The sequence below is a fragment of the Salvelinus alpinus genome, chromosome 2, assembly GCF_045679555.1.
Source record: "Salvelinus alpinus chromosome 2, SLU_Salpinus.1, whole genome shotgun sequence".
Lineage (NCBI taxonomy): Eukaryota > Metazoa > Chordata > Actinopteri > Salmoniformes > Salmonidae > Salvelinus > Salvelinus alpinus.
Window position 1 is genome coordinate 53,984,882 of NC_092087.1, and position 24,815 is coordinate 54,009,696.

Below are 24,815 nucleotides of genomic sequence, written 5' to 3' on the forward strand. Positions count from 1 at the left end.
AATGTGCGAGGGTACAGGTTAGTCGAGGTAATTTGTAAAGTGACTATGCATTGATAATAAACAGCGAGTAGCAGCAGTGTAAAAACAAGGGGGGGGGTGTCAATGTAAATAGTCCGGGTGGCCATTTGATTAATTGTTCAGAAATCATATGGCTTGGGGGTAGAAGCTGTTAAGGGGCCTTTTGGTCCTAGACTTCACGCTCCGGTACCACTTGCCGTGCGGTAGCAGAGAGAACAGTCTATGTCTTGTGTGACTGGAGTCTTCGACAATTTTTGGGGCTTTCCTCTGACACCGCCTAGTTTATAGGTCCTGGGTGGCAGGAAGCTTGGCTCCAGTGATGTACTGGGCCGTTCGCACTACCCTCTGTAGTGCCTTGCGGTCGGAGGCCGAGCAGTTGACATACCAGGCAGTGATGCAACCAGTCAGGATGCTCTCGATGGTGTGATGGCAGTGATGTACCATGCTCTCGATGGTGCAGCTGTACAACCTTTTGAGGATCTGAGGACCCATGCCAAATCTTTTCAGTCTCCTGAGGTGGAATCGGGTTTGTTGTGCCCTCTTTACTGTCCTGGTGTGCTTGGACCATGTTAGTTTGTTGGTGATGTGGACACCAAGGAACTTGAAGCTCTCAACCTGCTCCACTACAGCCCCGTCGATGAGAATGGGGGCGTGCTCGGTCCTCTTTTTCCTGTAGTCCACAATCATCTCCTTTGTCTTGATCATGTTGAGGGAGAGGTTGTTGTCCTGGCACCACACGGCCAGGTCTCTGACCTCCTCCCTATAAGCTGTCTCGTCGTTGTCGTTGATGAGGCTTACCACTGTTGTGTCATCGGCAAACTTAATGATGGTGTTGAGTCGTGCCTGATGAGTGAACATGGAGTACAGGTGGGGACTGAGCATGCACCCCCGAGGGGCCCCTGTGTTGAGGATCAGCGTGACGGATGTGTTGTTACCTACCCTTACCACCTGAGGGCGGCCCATCCGGATGTCCAGTATCCAGTTGCAGAGGGGGGTGTTTAGTCCCAGGGTCCTTAGCTTATTGATGAGATTTGAGGGCACTATGGTGTAGAATGCTGAGCTGTAGTCAATTAATAGCATTCTCACATAGGTGTTCCTTTTTTCCAGGTTGCAAAGGGCAGTGTGGAGTGCAATAGAGATGGCAACATCTGTGGATTTGTTGGGGCGGTATGCAAATTGGAGTGGGTCTAGGGTTTCTGGGATAATGGTGTTGATGTGAGCAATGACCAGCCTTTCGAAGCACTTCATGGCTACAGACGTGAGTGCTACGGGCCGGTAGTCATTTAGGCAGGTTATCTTAGTGTTCTTGGGCACAGGCACTATGGTGGTCTGCTTAAAACATGATGGTATTACAGACTCAGACATGGAGATGTTGAAAATGTCAGTGCAGTACACGTCCTGGTAATCCGTCTGGCCCTGCGGCCTTGTGAATGTTGACTTGTTTAAAGGTCTTACTCACATCTGCTGCGGAGAGCGTGATCTCACAGTCTTCCAGAACAGCTGGTGATCTTATGCATGTTTCAGTGTTATTTGCCTCGAAGCTAGCATAGAAGTAGTTTAGCTCGTCTGTTAGGCTTGTGTCACTGGGCAGCTCTCGACTGTGCTTTCCTTTGTAGTCTGTAATGGTTTACAAGCCCTGCCACATCCGACGAGCGTCAGAGCCGGTGCAGCGTCTTACGTTCAGATGGTGAACAGTTGCCATACCAGGCAGTAATGCAACCGGTCAGGATGCTCTCGATGGTGCAGCTTTTTGAGGATCTTTTCAGTCTCCTGAGGGGGAAAGGGTGTTGTCGTGCTCTCTTCATGACTGTGTTGGTGTTTGGACCATGATAGTTTGTTGGTGATGTGGACACCAAAGAACTTGAAACTCTCGACCCGCCCCAGTACAGCCCCATCAATGTTAATGGAGGCCTGTTCAGGCCGCTTCTTCCTGTAGTCCACGATCACCTTTGTCTTGCTCACATTGAGGAAGAGGTTGTTGTCCTGGCACCACACTGCCAGGTCTCTGACCTCCTCCCCATAGGCTGTCTCATTGTTGTCGGTGATCAGGCCTGCCACTGTTGTGTCGTCAGCTAACTTAATGATAGTGTTGGAGTTGTGTTTGGCCATGCAATCGTGGGTGAACATGGAGTACAGGAGGGGACTAAGCACGCACCCCTGAGAGGCCCCAGTGTTGAGGATCAGCGTGGCAGACATGTTGTTGCCTACCCTTACCACCTGGGGTTTGCTCGTCAGGAAGTCCAGGATCCAGAGGGAGATGTTTAGTCCCAGGGTCCTGAGCTTAGTTATGAGCTTTGTGGACACTATGGTGTTGCACGCTGAGCTGTAGTCAATGAACAGCAGTCTCACATAGGTGTTCCTTTTGTCGAGGTGGGAAAGGGCAGTGTGGAGTGCGTTTGAGATTACGTCATCTGTGGATCTGTTGAGGCAGTATGTGAATTGGAGTGGGTCTAGGGTATGATGCTGTTAATGTGAGCCATGACCAGCCTTTCAAAGCACTTCATGGCTACCGATGTGAGTGCTACGGGTTGGTAATCATTTAGGCAGGTTACCTTCGCTTCCTTGGGCACAGGGACTATGGTGGTCTGCTTGAAACATGTAGGTATTACAGACTCGGTCAGGGAGAAGTTGAAAATGTCCGTAAAGACACTTGCCAGTTGGTCCGTGCATACTTTGAGTACACGTCCTGGTAATCCGTCTGGCCCCGCGGCTTTGTGAATGTTGACCTGTTTAAAGGGCTTGCTCACATCGGCTTGAGAGCGTGATCACACAGTTGTTGCTTGCCTCGAAGTGACAATAAAAGGTATTTAGCTCGTCTGGTAGGCTTGCGTCACTGGGTAGCTCGCGGCTGGGTTTCCCTTTGTAGTCTGTAATAGAGCGTCAGAGCCGGTGTAGTAGGATTCAATCTTAGTCCTGTATTGACGCTTTTCCTGTTTGATGGTTCGTCTGTACGGCGTATGTATGGCATCGTGTGGGCGAGCGATTTGCTGATGTCAACATTGTGAACAGAGTTCCCCATGGTGGTGGTGGGAATATGATATGGGCAGGCATGAGCTATGGACAACAAACATAATTGCATTTTATCGATGGCAATTTGAATAAACAAAAATACTGTGATGAGATCAAGAGGTCCATTGTGAGACCCATTTCTTTTTAGGTATCTATGACCAACAGATGCATTTCTGTACTCCCAGTCATGTGAAATCCATAGATTAGGACCTGATGAATTTATTTCAATTGACTGATTTCCTCGTATAAACTGTAAAATCAATGAAATTGTTGCATGTTGCATTTATATTTTTGTTCAGTATAGTTGATGATATAGTTGGAATACCTTCCTAATATTGAGTTGCACCCCCTTTTGCCATCAGAACAGCCTCAATTCATCAGGGCTCGGACTAAAAAGTGTTGAAAGTGTTCAACAGGGATGCTGGCCTATGTTGACTCCAGTGCATCCCACAGTTGTGTCAAGTTTGCTGGATGTCCTTTGGGTGGTAGACCATTCTTTATACACATGGGAAACTCTTGAACGTGAAAAACCCATTAGCATTGCAGTTCACTCAAACCGGTGCGCCTGGCACCTACTACCGTACCCCGTTCAAAAGCACTTAAATATTTTGTCTTGCCCATTCACCCTCTGAATGGCACACATACACAATCCACGTCTCAATTGTCTCAAGGCTTAAAAATCCTTCTTTAACCTGTCTCCTCCCCTTCATCTACACTGATTGAAGTGGATTTAACAAGTTAAATCAATAAGGGATCACAGCTTTCACCTGGATTCACCTGTCCAGTCTACGTCAAGGAAAGAGCAGGTGTTCCTAATGTTTTGTACACAGTGAGGTTAGCTACAAACATTCAAATTCAACATTGGGTGATATTGATATTTTACATAGGTGGTTTCAGTTCGGTTCACATGTTTTTGCATGATTTATTGAAGGATTAGTGCATATTGTATGTTGTGTCACTTAAACCACACAGATGAGGGGCTGAAACTGTGGAATCTAATGGAATTTGTTACGTTGCAGAAAATGGCGTTTACCATTCTGCTATGTCACGTTTGAAATATAGTTCCCCCGAGAGATATCCATATATCATAACGATATTAGCCTCGAGAGAGATACCTAGTAATGTGCTCATGTTTTTCGCAAGTGTTGACAGATCAATGAATACATATACATGGTCTTGCCGAGGAGGATAGAGATCTTAAAATCATACAGTCCATCAATGTAATAATTATTCCCCTCTTCCCGAGGGTTTGACAACGTTTCAATTCAAGACCGAGGTTGTACTGTAGCTTTACAATTCTGTATGATTGGTAAACCTACAGAAACGAGACTCAACACATCACAGAGCTCTATATTCTCATACTTGCCATGTCCTATGTTAACGAATAACTCTATATTACTATGTTATATTATGACTTCTATAGGCCTAATACTGTATTTATTTACAATGTGTATTTGAATAGGGACAGATACAATTAAAACATTGACACATTGAATAATAAGATACATATCACCAAGCTTTTATACACATTTTTCAGTCCCTAGATTAAAATGACGTTCGAAAAAGAGCATATGTTACTTTCCAGCATCAGCCCCTAGACGGGCTTTAAAATAAGAAGAAAACAAAACATGATATGAAATGGTTAATGTGGTCACATGCTTACCGCTCTTTGAAACCATTTTTTCTACTTTATGTGTGTCACGCCCTGACCTTAGTTCCTTTTTTTGTCTGTATTTTGGTTTGGTCACGGTGTGAGTTGAGGTGGGCATTCTATGTTTTTGTTCTATGTTGTCTATTTCTATGTGTTTGGCCGGGTGTGGTTCTCAATCAGAGGCAGCTGTCTATCGTCGTAACCATACTTAGGTTGCCTTTTCCCACCTGTGTTTTGTGGGTAGTTGTTTTCTGTTTCGTGTCTGCACCAGACAGGACTGTTTCATTTCGTTTTCTCTCTTTGGTGTTTTTGTTATTTCAGTGTTCAGTTTATTTATTAAGTTAACATGAACATTTCCCACGCTGCGTTTTGGTCCACTCCTTCTTCCCAGGACGATCGTTACTGTGAATCATTTATACAAATATTTGTAGATGTTTGAAGTGATCATGAAGTGAGTTATAGAAACGGACTTCTTGACGTTGCCTATATTTCCCCCCACACGTGCCCCAGCCCTATCCCCACCCACTCACTCACTCAACTCTGGCCAGCTAGTGCTTATTTCATCACTCCCTGCCAACCTGGTTACCGTCCAACCTGGCTACTGGGTGAGCATTTGAGGACACAAAATGGCTGCGCCGGAAAACGGATCTGACAGAGGTGTCATGGAGCCAAATAAATCCTCATTAACAGAACAGCTTGATCCTGAGTTGGTGCCAGTTTGAAGGCAACCCAAGCCTCAGGACAAGGATCAACTCTCCACTACACACGGCCATGGCTTCTAAAGTGAACTCTCACACTTAATTATGAGATAGAATCCAATATATCAACACACTCAGATGCAGTATTTCTAGGGTTTTGGATGAGGTAAAAAAAAAAATGCATTCATAGGTAAACCTAGACACGGTTCCTATTTGTAACAGGTATTTTGCACGTGGCATATGGTAAATTGAATCTATCGATATAGTTATTCCATTGTATGATTTGAATTGATGTGGTGTCTCGTCACTTAAACCACACAGATGAGGGGCTGAAACTGTGGAATCGAATGGAATTTGTTATGTTGCAGAACATGTCCCAGGTTCCGCGTGAAAGTGGAACCTTTAGTCAGTGGTGCCGAAACAGCAAGGGGGAGAAGAAGAGGAGGGGACAGAGAGCGGCCCCCAGCATTGTGCTAACCTTGTGCTGATGGCTGGATCGATCCAGGGATAACTGGAGAGGTGATGAGACTGCAATATACGTTTGATAAACACAACACGGTATGAGTAGATTTGAAAGGAGATATCGCTGCATTTTGTTCTCTCTGGAGGGGAAAAAAACCCTGCCACTGGCTTCAAGCATAGTGAATTTGAGCATTTAAAAAAAATATACATCTTAAAATAAATTGCATTTTATTTCTAAACACACAATAGGAAGACGCACTAGATTATTTAACAGAATATGTGAATAGGTAAATAAAATAGCCCCCAGAATAGAAATATTAAACCAGTTTGATTAGGCCATGAAAGCTTCAATGTATTACTATTGTGACATTGACCAGGCATTTAATAAATGTAATTACGTTTCATTGAAAGGCAACATAATCAACATTACAAAAGAAATACGCAGCCCCCTATTCCATGCCCTGCCTGCCTTTCCCGTTACTTTGTATGGGCCGGGATGGAGCCCCTCTCCATCTTTCCTTCCTTTCTGTCGCATTTACTATGTTTACACTGTCGACACACCCCTGCCCTTCACCCGAACCCCATCCCCCAATCCTGTCACACACACACACACCATGGCATGAATTCCAACACAACGTGCATGTCACTGACACAACATACAATATGCACCAATCCTTCAATAAATCATGCAAAAACACGTGAACCGAACTGAAACCACCTATGTAAAATATCCATATCACCAATGTTGAATTTGAATGTTTGTTGCTAACCTCACTTACCATTCTTCAGTGGGTATCCCGGTCTGTGTCTAAAAGGAGAGGAAGGGAGGATCATGGTACTCCATAGTTTGTTCCACAAGTACATTGCATAACAATCATAGCAACAAACCATGTTTATGCTACGTTAGGCAGCTGACACGCCATCCGCAGCACACCGCAGACACACCCCTATGTCTCTCTGTCCTTTTCTTTCTCCCTGTCTCTCTCACACACGCGCTTCCGCATACGCACAATCCTAAAATTAAAATAATAATAATACGAACTCCGAGACCATGAGAATATCGGTGAATATGTCGCTACAATGTTTAATTCAGAGCCTCTCTGTAAGTCCATATTTTATTACAATGCTGCCACCTGTGTGGCCACAAAACAAAGGAGAGTGCGTTGCACAGACTTGTGGTATATAATGATATAATTTCCTTTTCAGCGCATCTATTATCATATTGTTACAGTGTTATTGTAGCACTGTATCAGTGTCTGCGAAGAAACAATGTTGCTTTAAACCTCACGCGGTCAAAGTTGTTTACCTCTTCGTTACCTCTGACGTCATGACACACCCCTGTGTTTGGGGGAAGGGGAGTCGCTCACACACGTTACGAGCATTGGACTTGACCAAGCAAAGCAGGGCTGGTGTAAGTCGTCACCAACCAAAACACGGGATACACGGGATACACGCAGATTGCACCTTTGATTGGTTATTGGAGAGGCTTGGAGAAAATATCCCATTTTGTCGAAGTCCGGGGGCGGGGCATATCAAAAAGTAATGGCCATCTATTTAGGGTCTGGCCAGGGGATTTCTCGTCTATCATAGCTATTCTATAGAATTCGCCGTTTGTAGAGCGAACAAGGTAAATATCGTAACCAGTATTACTAGCCGTATTCGTTAATTGCAGTCGCGTTCGGTCTGAATATAGTTGATATATCGCCTGAACTTGATACACCAATTTAGGGTTAACCAGCCATCTAGCCACGCTAGCTATCAGTATCAGCTCGCCAGCCAACATTTAGAACCTTCCTTGGGCGTGATAGTTTGGACGTTTCGAGTCGATCACATGCGGATATTTGTATAACGCAGTTATTACACAGTATCTCATACCACAAGTCAACATGGGAATGAATTTATTTTCAAGAGATTGACGACGACAACCGGATTAAGGACAACTTGTTCTTGGAAAAAGTTGTACGCAGGTATAAAACTCGCATCCAGAGAAGGAATGTGAAAGCTGAAACTATTCTGCGGCTCGAGCTCAAAACAAACGCAGCGTTACAAGGCTGTCAGTTTACCAAAATAATCTTTACAATCAAACCATTGCACGCATGTTGCTCAAATAATTGTCATGCTTTTCTTTACAGAGAATATATGATAAGACTATTATTCAAACAACCAAACTGCTTGAAACAAGGTCTGAAGTGATTAAGACAATTTCTTATTTTTCAGGATTAAAGATATCTTTATGGTTAAGAAGAGAGTTGCCAAGTCTTTATCTCACATCAACAAACAAGGGCATGCCAAAATCTCAGGTAAATTCATTTGATCTGTTTTAAATCCTTTAATTCATAGCCAAACTGCATCTGTATAAAATGCATGCATTTAATGTCAGCTGGATATTTCCAAATATCTATTATCTGTCACAATTTATAAATAATATACTTTATTATAGACTTTATTTGGATAGTCCATCTATAGATGCTCTACAGCAGGATTCTCCAACCAGCAGACTGGATTTTGCCCACCCAGTTTTCCAAGCAATTGTAATATATATATATATTTATCTCAGCAAAAAAAGAAAGTAATCTCACTGTAAACTGCATTTATTTTCAGCAAACTTAACATGTGTAAATATTTGTATAAACATAAGATTCAACAGCAGACATAAACTGAACAAGTTCCACAGACATGTGACTAACAGAAATTGAATAATGTGTCCCTGAACAAAGGGGGGGGGGGGGGGGGTCAAACGTAACAGTCAGTATCTGGTGTGGCCACCCTGCATTAAGTACTGCAGCGCATCTCCTCATGGACTGCACCAGATTTCCCAGTTCTTGCTGTGAAATGTTACCCCACTCTTCCACCAAGGCACCTGCAAGTTCCCGGACATTTCTGGGGGAAATGGCCCTAGCCCTCACCCTCCGATTCAACAGGTCCCAGACGTGCTCAATGGGATTGAGATCCGGCTCTTCGCTAGCCATGGCAGAACACTGACATTCCTGTCTTTCAGGAAATCACGCACAGAACGAGCAGTATGGCTGGTGGCATTGTCATGCTGGAGAGTTATGTCAGGATGAGCCTGCAGGAAGGGTACCACATGAGGGAGGAGGATGTCTTCCCTGTAACGCACAGCGTTGAGATTCTCTGCAATGACAACAAGCTCAGTCCGATGATGCTGTGACACACCGCCACAGACCATGACGGACCCTCCATTCCTTCGACGATGAACACGAAACCGACCATCGCCCCTGGTGAGACAAATCCGTGACTCGTCAGTGAAGAGCACTTTTTGCCAGTCCTGTCTGGTTCAGCGACGGTGGGTTTGTGCCCATAGGAGACGTTGTTGCTGGTGATGTTTGGTGAGGACCTGCCTTACAACAGGCCTACAAGCCCTAAGTCCAGCCTCTCTCAGCCTATTGCGGACACTGATGGAGGGATTGTGCGTTCCTTGTGTAACTCAGGCAGTTGTTGTTGCCATCCTGTACCTGTCCCACAGGCACGTTCACGCAGATGAGCAGGGACCCTGGGCGTCTTTCTTTCTGTGTTTTTCAGAGTCAGTAGAAAGGCCTCTTTAGTGTCCTAAGTTTTCATAACTGTGACCTTAATTGCTTACCGTCTGTAAGCTGTTAGTGTCTTAACGACTGTTCCACAGGTGCATGTTCGTTAATTGTTTATGGTTCATTGAACAAGTATGGGAAACAGTGTTTAAGGGTTTACAATGAAGATCTGTGAAGTTATTTGGATTTTTACAAATTATCTTTGAAAGACAGGGTCCTGAAAAAGGGACATTTCTTTTTTTGCTGAGTTTATTTATATATATATATATATATATATATATATATATATATATACAGTACCAGTTAAAAGTTTGGACACACCTATTCATTCCAGGGTTTTCCTTTGTTTTTACAATTTTCTACATTGTAAAATAATAGCGAAGACTTCAAAACTATGAAATAACACATATGGATTCATGTAGTAACCAAAAAAGTGTTAAACAAATCTAATTATATTTTGTATTTGAGATTCTTCAAAGTTGCCACCCTTTGCCTTGATGACAGCTTTGCACACTCTTGGCATTCTGTCAAACAGCTGCATGAGGTTGTCACCTGGAATGCATTTCAATTAACCTTTTCATACGTGAGTTCCAAATATCTCTAACAGTCGCCCCAGCGTGAGTTGTTTTATGCACGTGATATCAGAATTCACTCAATGTTCCAAAATGTGATTGTTACACAACAGGACAGTTAACATGCACTGCCTGCTAATTATATGTGTTTCAACCTGTCAATTTCAAAATATTTTCAAACAAGTTTTTTTTCTTCTAACAACTGTTTGAATTGAGGTGTGTTCCGCCTCATTAGATCACATGGAAGTAGCCCATTTCAGTGTTGCTGACAATTTATGTTTGAGGCTTAATTAAGCCGTACCAACTTCCCTCTTCGAGGAGAGCCCTTCCCCAATGCCTCCATTGTTGTTTTCCATACAAATAATAACTTTGGACATGTGTGCGTTCCTATCAAAGTAAGTGCCTTATTTTCTGCATATCATGCTGTTGTTGTTACTGTAGCATGAAGATTGTATGTATGGAGCATAATGTATTAACAGTTTTATTCACATGTTTTCAAGTACTGGTGACAAATAATTCATTCTGATTATTGCATAGATTGTAATGGACACCTATGATGTGTGTAAAATACCTTTTTGAAGGTTGTACTGATTATAATGAGCTAATGCTAATCTATTTGCCAGCTATGTGTGACGCCATGTTTGTTGACATCATACAATGCATTTTGGGTGTCACGTAAACGTCTGTCAGACCAAAGACGTTATAATGAGGTGAAGGAATGGTTCACTCCTCTTTTGGGTAAACTTCCGGAAGTGAATGAAGGGAAGTGAATGATCGTAGACAACACACCCCCTTCAACATGCATACTGCAAAAAGACAAAACTCATCTTGTCTCTGCTTATTATATTTGGTTGATGCAAAAAACAAACATGGAGGCGCGCACAAACTACCCATCAGATTACTTTTGATTTCTAGAAAGTGTTTTAGTCAATTATTTCGATCAATGTTGAGCTCACCCGTGATGTGATGAATTATCAATAGTAATTGCTATTAGCTAATTCATATTGTGGTTTCTGTCGTTATCTAAATATGACCACTTGTGTAGCATCAATATTTCCTCAGATAGCGCTAGGACTAATGTAGCTTACATTTTCCGGTTTGGATGATTGTGTTATGCTGTAGCTACTTCTGTGAATGGTTGAACTTTGCATCCAAAAATGAACTTGTCACATTCAGGACATAACTTTGTAAGGACAGTGTTTGTGCAAAATGCTTACGTGAAGAAAAAAAAATGTGGCTAGCTCAAATGCTGACTGTTGCGTCAATGGGAACTAGATGTTCTAAATAAGCGTTCTAATCAAACTGGTTTGAGTGTATGCTATAGGGACCACTGTAGAATGATCACACCCATTTGTTGGTACGTGTGAAAAGGTTAACAGGTGTGCCTTGTTCAAAGTTCATTTGTGGAATTTCTTTCCTTAATGCGTTTGAGCCAGTCAGTTGTGTTGTGACAAGGTAGAGGTGGTATACAGAAGATAGCCCTATTTGGTAAAAGACCAAGTCCATATTATGGCAAGAACAGCTCAAATAAAGCAAACCATCATTACTTTAAGACATGAAGGTCAGTCAATCTGGAAAATGTCAAAAACTTTTAAACTTTCTTCAAGTGCAGTCGCAAAAACCATCAAGCACTATGATGAAACTGGCTCTCATGAGAACCGCCACAGGAAAGGAAGACCCAGAGTTACCTCTGCTGCAGAGGATAAGTTCATTAGAGTTACCAGCCTCAGAAATTGCAGTTCAAATAAATGCTTCATAGAGTTCAAGTACAGACACATCTCAACATCAACTGTTCAGAGGAGACTGTGTGAATCAGGCCTTCATGGTCAAATTGCTGGGGGGAAAAAACACTACTAAAGGACACCAGTAATAAGAAGAGACTTGCTTGGGCCAAGAAACTCGAGCAATGGATATTAGACCGGTGGAAATCTGTGCTTGGGTCTGATGAGTCCAAATTTGAGATTTTTGGTTCCAATCGACGTGTCTTTGTGAGATGCAGAGTAGGTGAATGGATGATCTCTGCATGTGTGGTTCCCACTGTGAAGCATGGAGGAGGAGGTGTGATGGTGTGGGGGTGCTTTGCTGGTGACACTGTCAGTGATTTATTTAGAATTCAAGGCCCACTTAACCAGCATGGCTACCACAGCATTCTGCAGCGATACGCCATCCCATCTGGTTTGCGCTTAGTGGGTCTATAATTAGTTTTTCAACAGGACAATGACCCAACACACCTCCAGGCTGTGTAAGGGCTATTTGACCAAGAAGGACAGTGATGGAGTGCTGCACCAGATGACCTGGTCTACAAAATCACCCGACCTCAACCCAATTGAGATGGTTTGGGATGAGTTGGACCGCAGAGTGAAGGAAAAGTAGCCAACAAGTGCTCACCATATGTGGGAACTCCTTCAAGACCGTTGGAAAAGCATCCCTCTTGAAGCTGGTTGAGAGAATGCCAGGAGTGTACAAAGCTGTCATCAATTTGGTGGTTGCTACATGATTCCATATGTGTTATTTCATAGTTTTGATGTCTTCACTATTATTCTACAATGTAGAAAGTAGTAAAAATAAAGAAAAACCCTTGAATGAGTAGGTGTGCATAACATTTTGACTGGTATATATGTGTATATATATACAGTATATATCATTTATAAAAAAAATTCAAACATACATTTTGGAAATTTGTTCCAAAGTATTCCCAGGCATAATAGAGATGTGATCGTATACAAATGGAAGCAAGGTTTGAAATTATTACGCTTGAATCAAATATTCTATTTGTTTGGCCTTCTTTTTCTACAAATTATTGGTAATTAATGTTCTGGCCCCGTAACCATCCGCTCCAGAAAAATCATTCTGAATCTGGTTGATAATCCCTACTCTACCGACTACGATTGAATATTTTCCTGGTATTTTATCTCTACAGACCATCGAATAACATTTCAACTAACTATCTACTAACCCTAACCCTAAACGTAACCCTAACTTTATCCCTTACTCTAACCCTAACCGTAACCTTAGCAAGCAGTTGCTTATCAACAGATAGTTTGTTAATAGTGTGACCATCTGTTATTTGGATAGTCCGGAAAATCCGGAAAATAATGTGTGACCGATAGGCTTATTAAAAGCTTGAGTGAATTGCAGACACCCTTGCCCCAAATTTGACAGACTACTACTATTTTACATAACAGGAATTACATTTTAGGCTTCTGTTACTAGACCATAAAACGATGAAAATAGGCCTCTTGTGATGTCTCACATTAACTTTGTTCTATGATTGAACATCTACCGTCTTAATGGGTTCAATACGTAGGTTAAATCAATATACACTACATGACCAAAAGTAGGTGGACACCTGCTCGAACATCTCATTCCACAATCGTGGGCATTAATATGGAGTTGGTCCCCCCTTTTGCTGCTTCAACAGCCTCCACTCTTCTGGGAAGGCTTTCCACTGGAACAATGCTGTGGTGACTTGCTTCCATTCAGCCACAAGAGCATTAGTGAGGTTGGGCACTGATGTTGGGCGAATAGGCCTGGCTAACAGTCGGCGTTCCAATTCATCCCAAATGTGTTCGATGGGGTTGAGGTCAGGGCTCTGTGCAGGCCAGTCAAGTTCTTCTACTCTGATCTCGACAAACCATTTCTGTATGGACCTCGCTTTTTGCACGGGGGCATTGTCATGCTGAAACAGAAAAGGGCCTTCCCTAAACTGTTGCCACAAAGTTGGAAGCACAGAATCGGCTAGAATGTCATTGTATGCTGGAGTGTTAAGATTTCCCTTCACTGGAACTAAGGGGCCTAGTCCGAACCAATGAAAACAGCTCCAGATCATTATTCCTCTTCCATCAAACTTTACAGTTGGCAACATGCATTCGGGAACGTAGCGTTCTCCTGGCATCAGCCAAACCCAGCTTCACCCATCGGACTGCCAGATGGTGAAGCGTGATTCATCACTCCAGAGAACAATTTCCCTTGCCCTAGAGTCCATAGGCGGCGAGCTGTACACTACACCAAAGTTATCAATTTCATGAAGCTCCCGACGAACAGTTCTTGTGCTGACGTTGCTTCCGGAGGACGTTTGGAACTTGGTAGTGAGTGTTGCAACCGAGGACTTCAGCACTCGGTGGGCCTGTGCTGTGAGCTTGTGTGGCCTACCACTTCGCGGCTGAGCCATTGTTGCTCCTAGACGTTTTCACTTCACAATAACAGCACTTACAGTTGACCGGGACAGCTGAAGCATGGCAGAAATTTGACGAACTGACTTGTTGGAAAGGTGGCATCCTATGACGGTGCCACGTTGAAAATCACTGAGCTCTTCAGTAAGGCCGTTCTACTGGCTATGGAGATTGCATGGCTGTGTGCTCGATTTTATACACTTGTCAGCGATGGGTGTGGCTGAATTAGCCGAATCCACTAATTTGAAGGGGTGTCCACATACTTTTATATATATAGTGTATGTTTGAAACAAATCAAGTTTGTTTTTATCCACAAATGTGCACCATATGCATAAAACTATCCTGGAAATAGGTGACATGTAAGCAGGGGTGAAGTAGAATAATTTTTCCCCGGTATGTGACCTATGTGTGCACGCACTTGTCAAACAATCACTTCAAAGGTTTCCTTTACTAGGCTACCCGCGCACATTAATCCACTCGCAATATATTTCCATCCTCAAAACAGTGGTGAATTGAAAGAGACATCTGTTACACAAAAAAACTAAAAGTGTAATGACATTTGGCAATTGTCATTAGGCCAGAATTTATGCGTCCACTGCTGTCAGTGCGCGTCTCGGCTACTAATCTCTACTTTGGCAAAATGTCAATGTTCTCATCGAACCACATCACATTTTGGAGCGTAGGCTATAGGCTACCACCTGTTTTCGAGTCAATTTGCTCATTTTCATGCCTCTGACATGCGGTAAGGATAAATAGTGGTGTAATAGTGACCAATTTTTTGGGCATGTGGTTTTAATTATTGTGATTGGCTTATGTTTTAACGGTACGGCGTACCCACACATTTCTTTTTGCCGGGGCGCTGTAATGGACGGTACCGCCAAACTTTCTGCGTGTAAGTAAACTTATGCTACCTGACATTCTTATTTTAGTCAATAGCTATGTTCATTTTTCGAAAAAAAGGTACTATCTAGAACCTAAAAGGGTTCTTCAGCTGTCCTCATAGGAGAACCCTTTGAAGAACCCTTTTTGGTTCCAGGTAGAACCCTTTTGGGTTCCATGTAGAACCCTTTCCACAGAGCGTTCTACATGGAACCCAAAAGGGTTCTACCCGAAGCCAAAAAAGGGTTCTACTGGGAACCAAAAAGGGTTCTCCTATGGGGACAGCCTAAGAACCTTTTCACAACCCTTTTTTCTAAGCGTGTAGGACACAATGTCAAACAGAAAACAAATCAGTGCTCTTGTTAGACACGTTCACATGCAGCCCCTTCTCTGCTTCAACATTTTTTCTACCATTTGCTCCTACTGAACATGACCCGGTTTCCATTTAGAACTGGGGAGGGTCCTTTGTTTTACTACGCAGCCTTTGTAGCTGAAGGTGTTGACGAGTGATTCCATATGAGATTTCACTATTAGGAATGATGAGAATTCAAAACACTGCCTCTCTAAGTACTACTCACAATGCTGAGTTAAATGTCATTGATTTGTCATAAGTGACCTGGGGCAACTGGTCATGTTATTGTAGGAATCATGCTTTGGTTGGCTCTAATGAATCCAACAAAAATGTTCATTTGATAGTCTTCGAGCTATTAAGAATTGTGAATTGATATCAGTGCTCTCTGTGTTATTGGTACGTTATTCCTCTCATACTACCTCTGATAGATCTTTACTCAGGCCTAGATGATTGAAAAATTGAAAAGGTTTAGACCAATAAACCACTTCAATTACATTAGAATAGCCTTGTTGTGGGCCTCCCGGGTGGCGCCGTGGTCTAAGAACTATGGACCAAAGAACTATGTAACCCACTAAGGAATATGATGTGTATGACAGGGGTAACATGCAATGTAGGCCTGTACTATGTATTTGTCAAGTTTGTAATGTATAGTGTTTATGTTTTATAGCCTACAGCAGTACTGTGTGTCCAAGACAATTTCCTTCTTAGGGACAATAAAGATCTATCCTAAGGAAATTGTCTTAATGTTATGGTCCTCCTGCCACCGGCTGCCATCACCTCAGATGGGACTCGAGAGCATTTATAAGCAGATGATAATGTACGGATAAGTTGCAGTGTACACTGCAGCACCCCTAATTAAGTCCCTCTTGTTGTGGAACGTGCAGTTCCTGGTTGCTATGTACAAGACCGTGTAATAAGATTATCTGAACCTGGTCGGGGTGCCAAATTTCTCCCCAACACACTCCCTTGCTCAATCACACTTCCTCTGCCAAAGAGGGGACGATGAGAGAAATGGTGAAGTCAAGTTGCCAAGAGTACATGTTTAGAGGCCTGTAGAATTGACGTACAGTGCGTTCACCTCTAGAGTCTAGACCAGTGGTTCTCAAACCTGGTCCTGCACATTTTTGTTTTTGCCTTAACACTACACAGCTGATTCAAATCACCAAAGCTTGTTGATGATTTGAACCAGCTCTTGAGTTTTTGCCTTCACACTACAATGTGACCCCCTTTGGGTCCCCAGGACCAAGTTTGAGAACCACTGGTCTAGTCAGTGCTGTAAAAATACTTTGAAGTACTACTTAAGTCATTTTTTGGGGGGGTATCCATACTTTAATGTTCATATTTTGAACTATTTTTACTTTTACTTAATAAAATAATGTACTTTTCACACCATTCATTTTCCTTGACACTCAAAAGTACTCATTACGTTTTGAATGCTTAGCAGGACAGGAAAATGGTCCAATTCACGCACTTATCAACAGAACATCTCTGGTCATCCCTACTGCCTCTGATCTGGCGGACTCACTAAACAAACATGCTTCGTTTGTAAATTATGTCTGAGTGTTGGAGGTTACCCCTGCCTATCCATAAAAAAATGGTGCCGTCTGGTTTGCTTAATATAAGGGATTTGAAATTATTTACACTTTTACTTTTGATGCTTAAATATATTTGAGCAATTAAATGTACTTTTGATACTTAAGTATATTTTAAGCCAAATACTTTTAGACTTTTAATCAAGTAGAATTTTACTAGGTGACTTTTACTTGAGTCATTTTCTATTAAGGTATCTTTTCTTTTACTCAAGTATGACAATTGGGTACTTTTTTCACCACTGCCGATTATATGTATATTCATGAAAACCGTAATAAGGCAATTTAGAAAGTAATATTTCATGACCAACCGTGTCAAAAGCTTTGGATAAAACTAAAAACATGCCAAGAACATATTCATTGTTGTTAAGGGCTGTCAAGATTATATCCACAAGTTGCAAAAGAGACATCTTTTTTCACCACTGGGTCTAGAGAATTGGAGAACTTGGATAAACGTGATACGATCTAAAGAAAGCAGAAGTCCTTCTCGGTTGAGAAGGACTTCACTTCCCCCAGTCCCCACTTCTTCAGTGTTTTCATATCTGACTGAGCGGAGAAGTGTAAGTCAGCAATGTGATGGTGGCGGTTCCACCTAGTCTTTTTCAACGGTCTCGGGTCTCGGCTTCCGCCATATTGCTTACCTCTTCTTACACCTATCCAGTTCCTTCTGGTCTGAAACACCAGAGGCGTCGGGGGTTGTTTTCATTTCAGACCAAGCTATTCTTTTGGCGATTCATTAGAAAGCTTTGAGGGAGAGCTTCACTGGCACACAAGTGATTACTTTGTGCCCTTAACAACTGACTTTGGAACAGCCCTCCCGCATTACTCCAAACTCTATCCCACTAGGAGCTGCACAGCAAGAGCTGAACCTAGAACAGTAGCCGAGGGCATTGTAATGTAGGCTCATGTTCAGCTCCGGCCAGTCACTGCTACAACAATGGCAGGTTGTGTACGAGGGCCAAGCAGTCGTGTTGGTATAGTCCATTAGCTTTTTGTCCACTCTGCGACAGCAGTACAGTCATCATACCCACCCCACCCCCGCCGTGACCACTAATTGGTTGCTTCCTCCTCTCCCACATGTAACAGTATAGGCCTCCTATAGAGCTACCCTTTACTAGGCACCGCAAGATGGGCTTTTGTGCGAGTGTGTGCCGTATAGGCGTATATAGGGCACATTTGAAGTTGTTGTTGTGAGTAATGACGTGTTAAGTTCCACCTGTTAAGGTTTCAACACACTTAACGTGCAGACCTATAGTGTAGACCTATGTGCATGCGTGCGCTGGGGGAGTTTGATTTTTTGGGGGTAACAAAATACCTCGCCAATCCAGACTCCCAAATAGCAACATTCACAAGGGGGCGACAGAGGCTTTCTTGTTGTCTTCTCATTTGTTGTTAAAGTAAAAGAAGAGTCGGTTGTCTTCCCTTGCTAGCAAGTTGGCTAAACACTACAAGCTAGCTAGCCTTTTCGCTTCCCACATCGCCATGTGAAATAATCAGATTTATAATTAAATATTATGCACCTGGCAAATATTCTTATACTTGCTCGTGTAACCAAAAACATGATCTCAATTTGATATGCCGCTTCAGTATATTCGCTCCCATATCAGCTTAAAATACAATGTCTTCATTTTTATTCACAGAGAAAAAAAAGCACGTCTATGTGTTTTTCCGTTTCCAAATGGCCTAGAATAACGTTATCACTTCTAAACAAATAGCTCGCAGCTGTTTTTACCAGTAGTCTGGAATCAATAGCATTGTAGCCTTATTTTTGGGGGAGATAATATATTTTGGGGAGATTCTAATAAGGCTACAATGTTAGTGATTTTGAAGTTGATTAGCTTCCCACATCGCCATGTGAAATAATTTGATTTATAATTAAATAATATGCCCTCGCAAATATTCTTATAATGTCCAGTGTAACCTACAATATTATCCCAATTTGATATGCTGCTTCAAAAGTCTTCACTCCCATATCAGCTTAAAATTGAATGTCATCATGTTTTGGACACAGAGAAAAAGCCCATATTTCGCAGCTGTTTTAACCAATAGCCCGGAATCAATAGTTATTACTTCCAAACAAAATACATTTTGGTGGAGATTCTAATAAGGCTAAAATGTTGTTTGGTTTGTTGTTTGAACAGCCGCTGAGATTATATTTACTTATCAATGCAAAATAGGTTACTTTGATGCATTGCCTATAGATCAGATCAAGGAACCAAGCGAACTTCATTGCTTACACAGCACTGCCTCCATGGCTACTCAAGGAATGATCCGGCGCGTTACAATCAAGAGAGTACATAGAATGTCTGAGCGCACAACAAAAAGCCGCCCGTTTTGTGTCAAAAAAAGACATTGTGACACTGCGCGACGCACCGTAGGGTATAAATAGCCCTTTAGTGTTGGGGTCCAAGTTGAAACATCCAGTGATTGATGGTTCTTACGCTCGAATCGTCACATATCGTTTTTACTGTTTTAAGTATAGGCAGGCAGTAGTCATGTAGAATAATACGACTTCTTGGGAACGTGAGCAAAGGAGAAACCCAGCTGGCTTTGTTTGGTTCCTGTATGAGTTACTATAAGTTAGTAGGAGGGAGTTAGTATGACAGAGTTAGTATGAGTTAGTTGTTAAAGGTCCTGAAAAGTTATTCTGAAAGCACTTTATCGCCTTAACTGACAGCTCTATGAAACGCCCATGTCAAGCAACTTGTACGCAGTGAGCAGGGTTGCAGTAAAATCATCTCGAGCAAATGTGGTGATACACAAAGAAACTCAAACAACATTAAAATTGCATCAATTATATGTTTTTTTTTATACATCTCCCGTTTGGCATGTCTCTTGTGATGCGGTTCACAGCAGCACTGACGGATGTGTTGACTTGACAGCTGCATCAGTGTTTTGAACGACCCCTCCCCCTTTTATTCCATGCTTGCTGAAGACCTAGCTCGTCAGTAACTAGCTAACACCAGACACAGATGAACTGGGAAACATATAGTATATTTGCCATAGATGATTATGGTAAACTTTAAAAATGAACACACACACATACAATTATCTGTTAAGTTCATTGGCTGAGCAGTGAATTTCAAGCACAGATTCAACCACAAACACCAGGGATATTTCCCAATGCCTAGCAAAGAAAGGTACCTATTGGTAGATGGGTAAAAAGCAGACATTGAATATCTTTTGAGCATGGCAAAATTATGAATTCCACTTTGGGTGGTGTATCAATACACCCAGTCACTACAAAGATACAGGCGTCCTTCCTAACTCAGTTGCCGGAGAGGAAGGAAACCACACAGGCATTTCACTATGAGGCCAATGGTGACTTTTAAACAGTTACAGAGTTTAATGGCTGTGATAGGAGAAAACTGAGGATGGATCAACAACATTGTAGTTACTCTACAATACTAACCTAATTGACAGAGTGAAAAGAAGGAAGCCTGTACACAATAAAAAATATTCCAAAACATGTATTCTGTTTGTAATAAGGCACTAAAGGAAAACTGCCAAAAATGTGGCAAAGAAATTAACTTTATGTCCTGAATACAAAGTGTTATGTTTGGGGCAAATCCAACATAACACATCACTGAGTACCACTCCTCATATTTTCAAGCATGATAGTGGTTGCCTCATGTTATGTGTATGCTTGTCATCGTCAAGGACTAGGGAGTTTTTTAGGATAAAAATAAATGGAATAGAGATAAGCACAGGCAAAATCCTAGAGGAAAACCTGGTTCAGTCTGCTTTCCAACAGACACTGGGAGATAAATTCACCTTTCAGCAGGAAAATATCCTAAAACACAAGGCCAAATATAGACTGGTGTTGCTTACCAAGACGACATTGAATGTTCCTGAGTGGCGTAGTTCTAGTTTTGACTATAGTCGGCTTGAAAATCTATGGCAAGACTTGAAAATGACTGTCTAGCGATTAACAACAATCAACTTTGACAGAGCTTGAAGAATTTTTGAAAAGAATGATGTGCAAATATTGTACAATCCAGGTGTGCAAAGCTCTGAGACTTACCCAGAAATATCACTGTCAAAGGTGATTCTAACATGTATTGACTCAGGGGTGTGGATACTTTATGTAAATTCTGTATTTCATTATCAATACTTTTGTAACAAAATTGTAAAAAGTCTGTGTGTGAATACCTTCTGAAGGCACTGTAGCTATATAAACCACGCCCCTCTGCAAACACGCTTTCTCCGATGTTGGTTAGAAGGCGGTACATATTTAAATGAAGTATAAGAATACCATGTTACAATTGGTGTGTTAAAATGAGAGTTAAGGTGATGCCACCTTGTCCCCTTAATAATTAATCCAAGTGTTTGACATGGGGGAGGCGACCAGTAACTCTACAATTTAACTTTATCAATGTAGAAGCAACAGTCATTTCTTTGATTTTTTCCCCCCGTCAAATATCATCAAATTTCATGAAAAACATGATTTTGACTGTTCGTGACCTTTCAAGAGTTAGTATGATTTAGTTAGTATGAGTGAGTTGGTATGATTTACTATGAGTTAGTAGTGTGGAAATAGGATGCTTTACTATACACCCATACTGATGATACAAAGTCAACATGGCATTATTTCCTGGAATTCAATGACTTGACGATTGACTTTCGGCATAGTACACGTCGCCGAGGTTTGTGCTTTTTGGGTTGAGGTTATGTAACTGGGACCAGAGCTAAGTGCTTACGCACCCACATCACCCACATGTCTGTTGCCTATCCGTTCCTGTCCTTGCTAGTTCAGAGTGTGTGACTGTGTGTGTGTGTTTGCGAGAGAGCGAGAGCACTCAATTGCTGCCGAGCTCTGCAGAGACAGGGCTGCCTGTCTGTGTGTGTTTCGTCTGTTTGTGTCCAAGCGGGCCTCTCCCTGCCTCGTCCTCTCTCCCCTCTCCAGAGTCTAGCGAGGGGCCCAGCGAAAGGGCAGGCCGCTTTCTACCTCTCTCCCCTCGCAATGGGGCCTGGAGAGGGGTGTGTGTGTTCTGTGTGGAGACCATGGGGATTGGTCACAGAACATGGTACCCCCCCAGTCCAGCCCATCCTGTGGGGCACAGGTCACCTCGTCATGTGCTGCCGCTGCATGCTTCTCTGTGAATGCAGGGAAAAAATAGAACACGAGGCAGGGAGTAAGACGGAGGGAAAGAAAGCGGGAGAGAGAGAAAGGCAAATGGAATGACAGGACTGGACTAGTCTGCTCTGTCAGTTACTCACTCCTGTCTATCGGGACCTATTCTGTTGTTCCACGTTCTCTCTCTCTCCCATTGTCTCTCTGTCTATTGTTCTTTTCGCTCTCTTTTTTTTCCATCAGTCGATCACCCTCTTTTAAGGGTTTCATTACTGCATTTCCTATCTCTTCTGACACTTCTCTCCCTGTTTTTCTATATCCCTTTCTTATTTTCGCTCTGTTTGCCTGTGTTTCTGACTCTCTTTCTTTCTCTCCGTTTCTCCCCCTCCTCCCCCCACTTTTCTTCGCCTCGTAAAGTTGCTCGTTTCTCCCTCCCTCCTCTCTCTGCAGATTTTAGTTGATCTTGCTGTGTGTGGATGTGGAGTGTATGGCCAGTGTATTTCCATATAGGCCAGTTAGTTCCCTCTCGCTCTCTCTCCCTCTCTTGCACTCTCTCTCTCTCTCTCTCTCTCTTTCTCTCTCACACACTCTATCCCTCTCTCTCACTCTATCCCTCCATTTCTCTCTCTCTCTCTCTCTCTCTCTCTCTTGCTCTCTCTCTCACTCTCTATCCCTCTCTATTCCTCTCTATCTCTCGCTCTCTATCCCCCTCTCTCACTCTCTCGCTCTCTATCCCTCTTTCTCTCTCTCTCTCTATGGCGAGGGTCATTCCAGGTCTGATTTGTTTTATGTCTGTTCTGTACTCGTAGTGACCCAGCCAGAGGTATGCAGTAAAACACATCGCCTTGTGTTTTCCCTTCTCTCTCTCTTTTTTTCCTTTCGGGAAAATCTTGGCAGTCGGGAGTGATTTCCAAGCCATTTCTAGGATTGCGTCATGTGATGCGGTAGGGAGCCGCTCATTGGGCTCTGTCGTTTTGGAGAAGGCCCCCTTCTCTCTCGCTCCACCGACGTTCCGTCCCCTCTCATTTTCCCAGCTTTGTTATAGGTCTGGATGTGATTCCGACTCCGACTCTTGTGTGTCAGGGATGTGGTCTGTAAGCTCATTGCTGACATTCTTGAGGCATGATGCCGAGACGTTTTTTTCCCCTTCCACTTTCCTGCGTGTCTGTGCGCAGTTAAGGCAAATGATCACTTTTAGAAAATCCCGTCTGCATCCTCCTTCCCCCCTCCTAACCTTCTTCCCCTCCCTCTATTACGGTATTCCATAATCACCCTTTACTTAGCCGTAATGCTAGGTTTCTAACATCACCGCCTAATCAGGTTGGTGGGATGCCCGGCCTCTATTGGCGTTCATGGAAGTCGAGTTCCAAACCTTTTGCATGGCCCCCTGTTTCCTTGTCTCCTTTTCTGCCTCACCACAAGCCTGAAACAACTGGATAGGTGAAACCAATGGTTAGTTTCCCCTACCTGTCCACTATTATATGGTCAGTAACAAAAAGGAAGCAAGGAAAGGAGGTATTCTGTGAGGGTTGGAACACTGCCACGGTCAGTTTGTGGAGGTACCACAGCTGCACCTCTGTCCTCTTTGCAATAGGAGCTTGTAACAGTGCCAACTGACTGTGGGTAGAAGATAGGAGATACAGCATACCGCAACAAAGTGTGGAAATGTATACACCTCGGTACAACATTCGAACCATGTACTCCTGATTTATTGACTGTGTTAAAATAGATGAAATTGTGGGAGTGCATGTACCTGTACCCTTTCATTGAATGTCTTCATGTGCATTCATCCAACACCAAGCTTATATTATATTAGTACACCATTTTAGGGATAGTTCAAATTGTATTGGTCACATACATATGGTTAGCAGATGTTAATCCGAGTGTAGCTAAATGCTTGTGCTTCTAGTTCCGACCGTGCAGTAATATCTAACAAGTAATCTAACAAATTCACAACGACTACCTTATACAAGCAATGTAAGGGGATGGAATCAGAATATGTACATATAAATGTATGGATGTGCGATGGCCGTGCGGCAAAGGCAAGATGCAATAGATGGTGTAAAATACAGTATATACATATGAGTAATGTAAGATATGTAAACATTATTAAAGTGGCATTATTTAAAGTGACTAGTGATACCATTATTAAATCAATTTATAAAAGTGGCCAGTGATTTGAGTCTGTATGTTGGCAGCAGACTGTCTATGTTAGTGATGGCTGTTTAACAGTCTGATGGCTTTGAGATAGAAGCTGTTTTTCAGTCTCTCGGTCTCAGCTTTGATGCACCTGTACTGACCTCGCCTTCTGGATGATAGCGGGGTGAACAGACAGTGGCCCGGGTTGTTGTTGTCCTTGATGATCTTTTTGGCCTTCCTGTGACATCGGGTGCTGTAGGTGTCCTGGAGGGCAGGTAATTTGCACCCGGTGATGCGTTGTGCAAACCGCACTACCCTCTGGAGAGCATTTTGGTTGAGGGTGGTGCAGTTGCCGTACCAGGCGGTGATACAGCCCGACAGGATGCTCTGTAAAAGTTTGTGAGGGTTTTAGGTGACAAGCCAAATTTCTTCAGCCTCCCGAGGTTGAAAAGGCACTGTTGTGCCTTCTTCACCATGCTGTCTGTGTGGGTGGACCATTTCAGTTTGTCCGTGATGTGTACGCCGAGGAACTTAAAACGTTCCATATTCTCCACTGCTGTCCCGTCGATGTGGATAGGGGGATGCTCCCTCTGCTGTTTCTTGAAGTCCACGATCCTCTCCTTTGTTTTGTTGACGTTGAGTGAGAGATTATTTT

At 42.8% G+C, this 24,815-nt stretch overlaps 1 protein-coding gene across 3 annotated transcripts in view; it reads left to right on the forward strand.

Annotated features, from left to right (window-relative positions):
- The first annotated feature begins 7,230 nt into the window (after positions 1-7,230).
- LOC139564866 (vitamin D3 receptor B) overlaps positions 7,231-24,815 on the forward strand; it is a 69,910-nt gene continuing 52,325 nt past the window's right edge. The window contains exons 1-2 of one of the 3 annotated variants that reach the window (XM_071384714.1): positions 7,231-7,465; positions 8,056-8,138. In XM_071384714.1, coding sequence (XP_071240815.1) covers positions 8,072-8,138 — 67 coding nt within the window. In that variant the 5' untranslated portion in view covers positions 7,231-7,465; positions 8,056-8,071. Of the gene's footprint in view, positions 7,806-8,055; positions 8,139-24,815 lie in introns of all 3 variants that reach the window. The other 2 variants (XM_071384706.1, XM_071384722.1) reach the window with 2 other exon arrangements.